General features: G+C 32.2%; 1 protein-coding gene across 1 annotated transcript in view; it reads left to right on the top strand.

The window, feature by feature from the left end:
• Positions 1–12,813, top strand: part of Dh31-R (Diuretic hormone 31 Receptor) — a 545,747-nt gene that overhangs the window by 296,840 nt on the left and 236,094 nt on the right. Inside the window, exon 3 of the mRNA XM_089636652.1 lies at positions 2,174–2,284. Coding sequence (XP_089492778.1) covers positions 2,174–2,284 — 111 coding nt within the window. The remainder of the gene's footprint in view (positions 1–2,173; positions 2,285–12,813) is intronic.

Below are 12,813 nucleotides of genomic sequence, written 5' to 3'. Positions count from 1 at the left end.
CTTACGAGAACTAATAATTACAATCGTTTGTTAATGTTACGGCGCTCCCTCTGACATTCGTATTTATATAAATCTCATTTTTTTTTTTTTTTTTTTTTTACTTTATTTATTTTCATTTCTTTATACATATTATACATATTAATATATAATATATAATAACACAATATATAATACCAAATAGTATACACAGGAAATGAAAACCCACTAAGGCACTGCCTGAGTGTGGGCAATATAAAACGATTACTATATTTCAAGTACCTAAAGTATAATATACATTAGTAGATAAAGTTTTGTTTATAGTTATTATAAAAAGTAAAGAGAAAACATTATGTACAATAGTTTATAAAGTTTCAGCAAGTGAGTTGTAGAAAGGATCAATAAATTTATAGTAAAAGCGTTTCAATATCTGCCTCATTCAGCAATAATTTTACCTCTTTAATATATTCTATCTTTTTATTTATCATTTGAGTTTGTAGTGGTAGAAGGTTAAATGTACGAGGACCAATGAAACTGCTGTGTATGCATTAATTTACTATTGGTTTGGGGGGTGTAAAATGTATTATTTGTTCTTTTGCTCATTCTGTTTTCATTTATTTTGAAATTATTTTTGTTTTTAAATAAATATTTCATAGTTTGCAATATAAATAATTTATGAATGTTAAATAATTTAGATTCCTTGTATAATAGGTCGGTCGAGAATGTTTTATTTTTGTTATATATGACTTTAATTATGTGTTTTTGAATTATTTGTAGAGGCTTAATAAATGTATCAGGTGCACCACCCCATCCTATTATGCCATAAGTGATTGCAGATTGCACCAGAGAGAAGTAGATCATTTTCAATTTTTCAGCGTTTAAAATCATCTTCTTCTTCTTTTTGAATGCCTTAGGCCTCAAGGAAATTAACACTTTGTGTGAAATATTTTTTTTATTTATTTTTTCAGATAATTTTATTTTAGCATATCAACATACATGACGAATGTTTATGAAACAAAAAAGCAAAAACTGGATCTGAAATTGAGAGAAATTGAAATGAAATAGAAATTGAGTAGATAATTCTTTCATAAAGGGAAATAATGCTGTAACATTTTAACTGTAATATAATTTACAGTAGCATTATAACTGTAATATAATTTATAGTAGCATTATAACTGTAATATAATTTATAGTTACATTATAACTGTAATATAATTTATAATAATATTACAACTGTAATATAATAATATTATAACTGAAATATAATTTTAGGAGAACTTAAAAGTGAAGACAGATAGAAAACAGCGACGGGTTGGCTAAGTTTTTTTAGCTTTATACCATAATAATATGTGTAATTTACAAAGAGATAATTATAAATTTTACAACATAAGCTAACTAAGGCCAACTAACTATGAACAGAATGTGAACTATTCATCAAATTTTAAGTTAATTTTCATGTTCTGTGAAAGTTCTATTCAAGTTCTGTTATTATTTGAGTTCTGTGAAGCCGCTGTCTTATAGTGATATAATAACAGAACATGAATAGAACTTTCACAGATCTTGAAAATTAACTTTGAAAATTGATGTATTGTTCAAATTCTGCGAAACAACCCGTCCTTACAGTTTTTTTAGTATTATCCAGTAGAGCTAATTTATTTGATGAAATTATATAGCTGAAAGTGTCATAATATAATGTAAAACGTATATAATGTACCAAATCCATTTTATATTTGTACAATAATTTGTCACATCTATGTACTTTTCCGTTTATGAGTATATTATATAAAAAAAAATACAGGGATACAATATCAATAAAGTAAATTATATAAATATAGTAAAGTAATTTAAAAATATAAAATATATCATATATTATAAAGTAATTGTTAATTTTAACTATCCCGCCGAAGAATCCATTGGCTTTGAAACATGTAGATTATTATTAATTAAAAATGGTGTAAACAAAGTGACTAATTTAAGGCTTTGAAACATGTGAATTATTATTAATTAAAAGTGGTGTAAACAAAATAATTAATTTATGTATAAAATGAATATACTTGTAAAAGCCTTTAACGGGTGGTAATAAATCATCTCATAGAATCATTTTTTTTTAACAAAGCCACTTTTGTTTCACCAAGCATATATTTTATAACACTGATAAAAATGATCATATTTTGAATTCAAATTATATTTGTTCTAGGTTCCTACTGCAGTGGCATATTTGACAGCTGGCTATGCTGGCCTCACACTACTGCGGGTTCCTCCGCATTCGTGCCCTGTCCCCATTTCATTACTGGATTTGATAGCAATAGTGAGTATGAAATATTAATTAATTTATTTGAATATCATCTAATTTCTAAATGTTTAGAAGAATTTATGGTTTGTACCAGGTGGCACAAATCGAAAAATCGGGCACAAACTGCTGGCATAAACATATTTTTAATGCTATTACAAAATTAAATTGCAAATTAATATTTAATTGCGTTGAGAGATCGATGTTTCAAAATACCTTTCAATCAACTTGATCTGATCTACAGCATTGTTTGACGATCATTTAAGTTGTAAATGCATATCACATTCTAAATGAAAAATATATTTTTATAAATTTCAGTCAACTCTTTTTATCAACTCGATTTTAATGGTTTTGAACAATCCTCAAAATATATTTTTGAATAATGTAGAATCTTATCTTTAAGCTTCCATTTTACCAAAGTTTCTTTCGTGTAGATAATTGTAAAGGCAAAATATCAGTAGTTTAAAATTCAGAATTTACAATAATAATATTAAATACTCTCAGTTACACAATGTTGCGTAATTTATCTAGGAACTTCGAAAGTGCCCTTACTAAGGCAATTTTTCAGTCCAATTTTATTCAAACTTCAACATGGCAAAACAACCTGAAATCTTGTGAAGGATTAAGGCTGCTAAAACTTCTGGAAATTCCGAAATTGGGCGTCCTTATATCTCAGCCGACTTTTGATGGGTCGAATAAAAATATCACAACTTGTTAAGGTGGAGATAAACACGAGTTAGTTGCTGGGTAGGCTTTCAGTTTAAATATTTCATCCCCATAGGGATGGAGCAACTCTTACGCCTAGAACACAATGCTAAGATTGAATTTTATTTCGTTTATATATATTGACTGTGAAGAGGCAGAAGGGAATAACCCGAGAATATTGTTAAATATACAGCGCGTATTATGTGGGTAGTAGGTACCTGACTTAACTTTCACTTGTGATTCCTGAGTTTATTTGGAATAAAAAATGTAAATGACATTTTAGTATTCGGTGACATTTTTATTTGTCTTATTTTGAACACGAAAAAAAAACTAATAATATCAGTAGATATTGGACAGTTGAGGTCGATATAGGGTGGTTTGGGCGGTTACTCGGCAGAAAAAAAACGAAAATTTGACCAGAGACGAAAGTTTAGTTAACCATTTTCTATCCAAATCACCCCAGGAACCATTGCTTAAGGCTCTGTAGTAAGCGTTTAAAAATGGTTTAAAAGGGAGATATGTGAATATGAATGTTATAACGAGAGAGCTAATATTTAAAAAAAAGGATTGAATTAAGCGAAAATGGTACAAATATTTAATAGAACACGACTCGTTTGAAATAGAAGACAAATGCTTAAGTTGCATTTAAAGATTAACTGTGATTTTTTTCATGCCTTTAACATATTAAATCGTCTTTTAAATTATTTTCTGTATTATCTTTATGATATTTTTCTATAAAGGAAATAAAAAAAATAATTACCGTTTTGGCATTACAAATCTACAAATACTATCTTCAAAAATAACATATTTTTTGTGGAAAAACTTAAAGAGTTAACGAGAAACTTGTTATAAATCTGCAGAAATTGGGTATGCGGAAGCTAAAAGCAAGTCAGGTACATCTCTTAAAAACCTGTAAATTATATTCGCAGTACAACCTCTTTCAAAAGCTCATTCAGGTAATTTTTTAATTTTATTTATTTTTATTTTTTATTTATTTATTTAACGCCCATAGGGCTTTTACATGTAGGTGGTACAATTTTAATGACAGTTTTGAAACATAAGAAAGAAATAATAAAAATAAAATTACATTAAAAAATAATATATGAAAGAAACAAAATTAAAAATAACAAGAACATAAATTAAGAAATACAGCGATTTGACTGGTTTACAAAAATATAACTTCCATTTAGGAATTGTGTTGAAATAAGTCTTTTACGTAATCCACAACATTCGCAAAGTTAATATTAAATATATCGACATCACCTAAGTATTGGTTTCCCAGAGTGTGAAACCGTTGTATTGGGGAGTTCGCAATGTAATTACGCTTATGTGTGTTGCAGTGGAATAGTGTATTTTGACGTGTTGTTATTGTAGGTATTCGTAAGTTTATGAGTTGCAGAAGTTCGCAACAGTCGAATCTAGGTAATTGAAAATAGTATAACAGTTTTTTTAATGTTAAAGCAATGTTGCCAAGCAACAGCATTTGACTTAATAAAGTTATAAATCTAAATTTGGTTTTGTAACTATTGTCACGATAAGCTATAGGTAACGGTAGTTCACTTTTTATCTTATTCATTAGATTTTTATTGTTTCTTCATAATTTTTTGAGATACATTACGGGACGACCAATACAGCATATCATATTGTTTTGTTGAAACATTAATAAATTACTAGCAGATAAAAACCCACTCCGCGGGTTTTTTGCTGCTAGGCCCTGCGGGCGGCACTTGGTTGGGCTTTGCCCAGTTTAAGTGATACTTGTTAGTGATACATATTAGGTCATTCACAGAGAGAGGGTGAGTATATATTGTAAATAGATTTAATATGCCCCTGAGGTGATATCTCACAAAAACGGCGCTATAAAAATTGTCCAATAAATAAATATAAGGTTAACATTTTATTGCGTACATATGCATTGATATACAACGGAAATAGATAATATTATGTAATCTTATTAAACTTTATTTCAATCACAAATAACTTTGTTTACATAACTTTATTATATACAACCACTACATGTTTCATGAACGAAGTTCACCTCATCAGGAGTAAGTATACTCCGAAGTCAAATATTAAATATAGATTACAATTGGAAAGAAGAAGTGGAAGGGGGGGAGAGGTTAGAGTGGGCGGGGTTTATCAGGATTAGGAATTACAATATCGTTAGACGGAAAAGACCAGTTGAGTGGGAAAATATTTAAAAAAGAGTATTTTTTTTAAATCTTGTTTATTATATCTACTTTTATATTAACATGTTTTCTAATTTCTAAAAATATAAATTATTTATTTGCGATGTTTTATATCCTGTGTGAAGTATTTTAAGACCCGAAAAAACAAATAGCATATAACCCTAAAACAATATATTTTATAAAACAAAAAGCATTTTATAACGGTTATTCTAATAAATTGATAGTTGAAATACTAAATAAAAAAATTAAACATGATCTCTACAAATGGTAAATTTACCCTATTTCTAAAGATAGATATAAACAATGGCGTAGAATTCTATTTGTGGATAACGATATTTCCAAAATTAAAAATAAAAACTTTCCTGGTACTATTCAACCGGCGTTTTACACTACTAACAGAATGAAGAAATATATTCTTAACAATAAAGATATCGATAACCAAACAAAAAAATCGGGAGTTTATAAACTCAATTGGGATGATTGTAATTTCTTTTACAAATGTAGAACCAATAGAAACTTTGAAGTCAGAACTAAAGAATATCTCGAAGCTCTAAATGGAAATAGTGAATCTGAGTTTGATCATCTTTTGAATAATGATCACACTTGATAAAAATTCAGGTCTTAAAATACTTCACACAGGATAAAAAGCATTGCAAATAAATATGTTTGATATTTTAGAAATAAGAAAACATGTCAATATAAAATCAAATATAATTAATAAGCAAAAAAAATATAAACCCTCTTTTAAATATTTTCCCACTCAACTGGTCTTTCCGGTCTAACGATATTGTAATTCCCACTTCTGCCCACTCTTACCCCTCCCCCTTACTACCACTTCTTCTTTCCAATTGTAATTTATATTTAATTTTTGACTTCAATGTCTACTTACTCCTGATGAGGTGAACTTCGTTCATGTAACATGTGGAGGTTGTATGTAAACAAAGTTATTTATGTTTTCATAAAATAAATAATGCCATCACAAAGTGATAAGCTTCCAGAAGAAATCTTCATATTAAACGTTTGTTAATGGTCCCGTAATTTTGCGTTGGTTAGATGCATATTTAAATATACGCGCCAGTCATTTGGTTCGTTCTTATACCGTCAGAGGGGCAGAGTGGTCGAATTTTGCCTGCTTCGGGATTTAAGCGAAACATACTATTTGAATTCGACCAATCAGAGGGCCTACATCGTCCAGACGCAAGGGTATTAATACTATCAGATTATTTCTAAGATCTATAACTGATGACGAATTTGCAAGCTAAATTTTTTTGTGTTCTATACATTCTGTGCGAAAAAAACTTAAGTTATCATCGATTCTTCATGACGTCATTGCTTACCGTTTAAGAGTTTTCGCTTTATAGCATAATGTGTTTAACCTTTCAGGCCTCTGGCATTTTGACAGTTATATTTCTTAAAGATGCTGTCAGAAAGTCTCAGTAAAATCCAAATAAATGGGATATTTCTAAACGTATCCAAAAACTAAAATCTTTTTATGAAATTTGATAAAATACGCTTTAAAATTATTTTTTTTTAAATAAACATAATTCTTGAAATATTAAAATTTTGAAACAAAAAAAAAAAAATTTCGTTTTTTCGTTTAAGTACTGTTCTAATATTACTCATAACAAAAAATACATAAATGTATTACTAAAAATTCATGCCATCTCACTTTTTTTAAGTTTTATTTAAAAATAATAAGTAAAAAATTCAAAAAGATGAAATTTTTCATTCGGAACATTTCATAGGGGTTAACATTTTAATTAATCTGTGGTTAACTACTGTATTTGAATATAAAGCTTGGTGTTTTCTCTTTCTAACACTGTTAATTTCATATTTCTAACTACGACGGTAAGGAAGACAGCAATTTCCATAAGACCATATGAGCTGTTCGGAAAAATGAACAAACTGACTCTACGGGCAGTTTGTTCCCAAAACCAAATACTCGTACATTAGCCAGATGAAATTAAACCTTTTAAATTGAGTAAAATCGTAACAATTATTCTTGTTTGATTCTCGAAAATTGGTAACCAAAAAAAAAGTAAAATCTTGCCAATTATTCTTTTTTGATTTTCATAGATTAATACCCACAGAAAAAGTAAAATCGTACCAATTATTCTTGTTTTATTCTCATAAATTTGTACTCAAAGAAAAAGTAAAATTGTACAAATTATTTTTATTTGATTTTCATAAATTGGTACCCTATGTTTATTCTTATAATATATTAAATTGGAGACAAATTATCATTGAACAGAAGTTCAGAGGAACCCAAGCGAAATAATATGTTAATCCCTAGAGCCAAATTATATTTGATCAATCAAATAATTCTACTTAGTGTAGAAAATGACTGATGTAAATTGGTAGGAAATAAGCCAATTATTAATAATTAGAATAATCATATAGGCATTGCGAACCTTTTTCATGTTCTAATAACTACCGTATATACCAATGTTATAAAAGATTAAACGCTTTGGCTTACTGTACACAATATTAGGTATACCAAATTAAACTAACGATCTTTCTTTTAAATACTGTATTATGCTAATCCTAAACCGTTGTCCCAAACCTTTTTAAAGCACCTAACCTAACATAGATATCACATCAGGGATTCTTTACAATATTAATTAAATAAACTAAATTAAATAAGAAAAAATCTTTCAACTTACCTTCTGAATCCACAGATGGCCTCCGCGCTCGGGTGGTAAGGCTTTTGGCTAGCAGTTCAAGTCCCGGCGTGCGCAAGTAACTTTGTGTGATGAATCTGTGTTATTTTACAATTTATTTAATTAAAATGATAAATAGTATACTTGCAATACGTTCCAGATTGGAAGATACTCTCATTATCGGCCTGGTGTAATACCACAATTAAAGGTTGCTTGATATGGCTTTAGCCGTGTTTGGTGACTACATCTATGAAGCCAGGTACTCCAACACCTCTTTCCCATATCATCTGTCTCCCCACTACCTTCAGCCTCACAAAAAAAGGCATATGAAAACTGCTTTAAAGTTGAAAATCTCCTACGAACCCATTTTCGGTTATGATTTTATTGCATAGTGTGGAAAATTAAGTTATTTATAAAATGATCGAAAAAAAATTAAATATTTATGCCTGAACATCCACAAAATAAAATTAAATGCACTTTTTGGCCATGTTTTTTTCTTGCATAAATCAAAACAGGCGGATGGTGTTAAGCGGGAATTTAAACCTTATCGCCATCTACGTAAGGGTTATTATTGATAGCGGCTCAATTTAAAATATTAATCGACGTAGTGCATCGCCTTAAGGAAGAAAAAAACTATTCGTAGGAAGTCGGTACCTTTCTAACTTTTGGCTAATTTCTGGCTATTTTTTTAAATCTTATTCACTATCTGACGTAGACACCAGCAATTCCGCCTTTTTTAATGTAATATTTTCACAAATTCGAATTAGAAGCAATATGTTAATGATGGTGGTGCTAAACGTCACGTGTTCAAAAATCTATCTATGAATGACAAATAGAACGCCTTTAGTCATTCAAAAATAGTTTAGATTCTTTGATCGTTCGTTCCTTTTTAACTATCCCGCAGCAAAGTGGGGGAGTAGGTAGTACTCAAAATTATTATCCTACTTATATTAGCTTAAATACTTGACATATCATTTTAGTATTTTACGTATTCCTGCGCAAATACACAAGTTACTCTTAATTGTAGACTGAATAATTTTGGATTTCTATAGTTTAAAAGCCCATAAGACAGAAAAATCATGGGTTCGTCGGAAGACCCACTTGGTTACAAACGTTTTGTTTGGCATGTTGGCCTGTGAAGAGCGAAATATCAATTTATCGATGCTACGTAGAAGAAAGGTTATAAACTCTGGAACTTCATTTTGATACTGAATTCGAATTTTTCATTTTTGAATTTGTAAAAAGTCTTTCCCTACTAACTAAGTAATCTTTTCTTCACGTAAAAAAAAATGAGTTCTGCCTTTTTATTAAGTCAAAAATGTGACCGCATGATCATTTCCCAGTAAAATATTAGTCATTCATATATATCTGAACACGTATTATTATTTTAAACAACACGTGTTCCGACTTTTTTTTTTTTCAATTCAATTCAATTAGTTTATTCCTTTAAAAACATTACAAAATTACATTTTATTTCGTTTTTAAGTACATTTGTAAAATGGTATTACATAATAAGTGGTGTATAAACTATACCAGCATCAATAGAGCTTGCCTTTTAAAGGCAGCTTCACCGATGCTAAATATGTCGATATCCGAATTAATTCTGTTCAACAGCAAGACTGCTCTCCCCACCGGCATGACCATTGGCAAGTTAGTCCTGCAGGCCGGGAGATAAAACAGTCTATGCTGTCGGTGACGGAGATAACCATCAGGAACATAGAGACTAATACTCTCCATGATAGTCGGATTTACTAACCATCCACGAATCAGTTTGAAGAAGTGTGATACAATATGCACATCTCTTCTGACCCGTAGATGGTTCATACCGAGCATGCCCAAGAGAAAGTCAGTAGGATAGAGCCACGGGTAGTAGCCATACTCCCTCAGGTAGAGGAATCTCAGAAATTTCTTCTGCACTCTCTCCAACATGAGGGAATACTTCACCTGATGTGGGCTCCAAACCACCGACCCACTCTCAAGCCTACTCCTAACCAACGCAATGTATAGCACTTGGAGAACCCGGGTGTCTCTAAAATTCATCGCAGTGCGTAGGACGAAGCCCAGCATTTTCAGTGAAGCACTACACGTCATTTCGATATGAGTATGAAATGTCAGCCTACTATCAAACATGATGCCAAGATCTTTCATAGTGGAGACACGTTTTAAACTTCGGGTATTCATGGTATACCGGTAAAACCAAGTATGACGTGCCCTTGTGAAAGAAAGAATGAAACATTTAGAAACATTGAATTCGATTCGATTCCGTTTACTCCAGTCAACAATTCTATTAATGTCCGATTGGAGTCGAATGCAGTCTTCTAAAGTTTTAATTTCCAAGAATAGTTTTAGGTCATCAGCAAAAAGAAGTGACCTGGAATGCAGAATATTTTCTGTAATATCGTTAATAAAAATTAGAAAGAGGAGCGGTCCTAAATTAGAGCCCTGTGGAACGCCTGAGAGTACAAGGAATAATTTTGACATGAATATTCCATGAGATACAAATTGCTTTCTTCCAGTAAAATAGCTTGCAAAGAATATGAGAAACCGTAAAGAAAAACCTATAGTTGACAATTTATTCAATAATATGTCATGGTTTACGGTATCAAATGCCTTCGAAAAATCATTATATGAGCAATCTACTTGGTAGCCCTTATCTAAAGATTTGGAAACATAATCTGTGAGTACCAGTAGGTTAGTATCTGTTGATCGACCTTTTCTAAACCCATGCTGTTCCGATATTAAGAAAGGCTCTACTTGAAACAGCACATGTTTATGAATTATCGATTCGAATAACTTAGCCGGGGCGGAAAGTATTGCCACTGGCCTGAAATTTTCGACAGATGTCTTTGATCCACTTTTGAAAATGGGACAAATTTTTGAGACTTTCCAGGAATCAGGAAATACACCAGTATCTAAAGATAGGTTGAATATAAAACTAAGTGGCATTTTTAAAAATTCAACACATCCTTTTAAAAAAAATACTGGAAGAAAGTCTGGCCCAAGTGAATGTGTATGTTTCATGTTATTAATTGAAGATTTAACATCTGATTCGTCAATATGACTTATATCAATGTTTTGAGCTCCCTTCACATTCATCTTGGAAGCAGAAATGGGATTTAGTCATGGAGGCTCATTACTGTACACTGATTGGAAATGAGTTGCAAATGCATTGGCTATATCCGCTCCTCTAACTTCCCGATCACCATGCATCATGATGTCTGTTATACCACCATCTTTGCGCAGTGATTTTACGTAGTCCCAAAATGCCTTGGGATCATGCTTGATATCACTTTCTATTGAGTTGACATACGTTCGGAATGCTATATGAACATTTCTTCTAACAACTGCTCTGAGGTTACTGAACATTTCATACTCATTTTGGTCACCAGTAGCTTTCCATTTTTTATGGTGAGCATGTTTTATCTCAATGCTCCTGATGGTATCTCTAGTGAACCACTTCGGATACCTACGTCCACCTCTGTTGGGAGGTTTCCTAGGGAAGCAAGCGTCAAATACATTATATATACATGAATAAAAATGGTGTAGCGCCTCATTAACGGTATCGAATTTAGAAAGTTCATGCCAATCCAATTGGCTCATCATCTGATAAAGTTTGACAAAATCACCCCTACCAAAAATCCATCCCCGCAAAGTGCCGTCTGTAGTTTTAGGTAATTTGGTAGTCTTCGGAGGCTTTTTACAAGAATACCGGAACTCCAATGCGGGGTGATATTTGTCCTCATATACGAGGGGAGAATCGCTATGTATGACATTTAATTCAATGTTACACAAAACTAGATCCAACATCCTCAACTCAGAATTGGGAATACCATTGTTCTGGGTGAGCCCAAACACTTCGCATAAAAAATTGAGGTCATTTTCAACATCCTTGCAGCTACGCGCTGAATGGATGTTGAAATCTCCCAAAACAATAATATTCCTTCCTCCGAGAAGATCCACGTTTTCGTGAAACTTATCGAAGAATAGTTGATATGTTTCCAGAGTTGATACCGGTGGAAAATATATTACACATATAAAAGTAACAAACAAATCGATTGTAATTTTTATCCACAAGTCTTCGATGTCAGCTTCCAGATCAGGCATGTGTTCAGCCTTAAACTTAGTTTTGACAGCCAAAAGGCAGCCTCCGCCTTGTCTGTGGCCACTACCACTATCTCTGTCCTTTCTGTACACTTGGAAGCTGTCATCGAATAACTCCTGGTTGCACACACTGGAGTTCAGCCAAGTCTCAGTGAGCCCTATTACATCGTAATTGTTTACCAAAACGTTAGAATAAAATAGAGAACATTTAGTTTTTAGTCCCCTAACGTTTTGGTAAAAGAAATGAAAACTATTGTACTGTCAACTATGTTTAATATTTGGTAGCCGTGGTGTAATTACTTTATTGACCCATTCTTTTAAGAACGAATGCTTAGGCCAATGCTTAGACTGCAGTAATTCTGCCACCGCTGACCCGGGTACACCGATTTTAAATGATGCATATTCTCCCCTCGTTTTGATTTTTGTTATCTTAAATGAGGAGATACTGACAGATTTACTTATTGTTTTGAGGTGTGATGTTAAGTCATCTACTGTAGTGTCTGGATGCAAGGGGTAAAGATGGAAGTATTTCACTTCCTCCTGGTCCTTTTGACTACCTCGTACGGTGATGGGACGCCGTTTACGATTACGATTAATCAAAGTCCAAGGTTGATTTCCTGGAGTTTGACGTAAGGGCGGTGCATCTGCTTTAGCTCCATCGGGCGGGGGCGGTGCATCCACATCAGTTCCGCCGGCCGGTGGCAGCGCATCACTATCAGATGGCGTGGAGGTAGACGCTGTGGAGGTAGACGCAACGGGTGTCACATCAGGAGTACTTCGGGATGAAGCATAAGGGGAAGAAGATTGTCCCTTGTCTGAAGCGTTACTCGTTTTTTTCCCTCTTTGGGAGGCTTTTGCAGCCTGTGAGCGGGTTATTATTTTTCCGACGGCC

Source organism: Hesperophylax consimilis, chromosome 10, assembly GCF_061612785.1.
Source record: "Hesperophylax consimilis isolate HC1 chromosome 10, BYU_Hcon_1.0, whole genome shotgun sequence".
Lineage (NCBI taxonomy): Eukaryota > Metazoa > Arthropoda > Insecta > Trichoptera > Limnephilidae > Hesperophylax > Hesperophylax consimilis.
The sequence above is the reverse complement of the archived record's forward strand: the minus strand, read 5'-3'. Positions and strand labels throughout refer to the sequence as shown.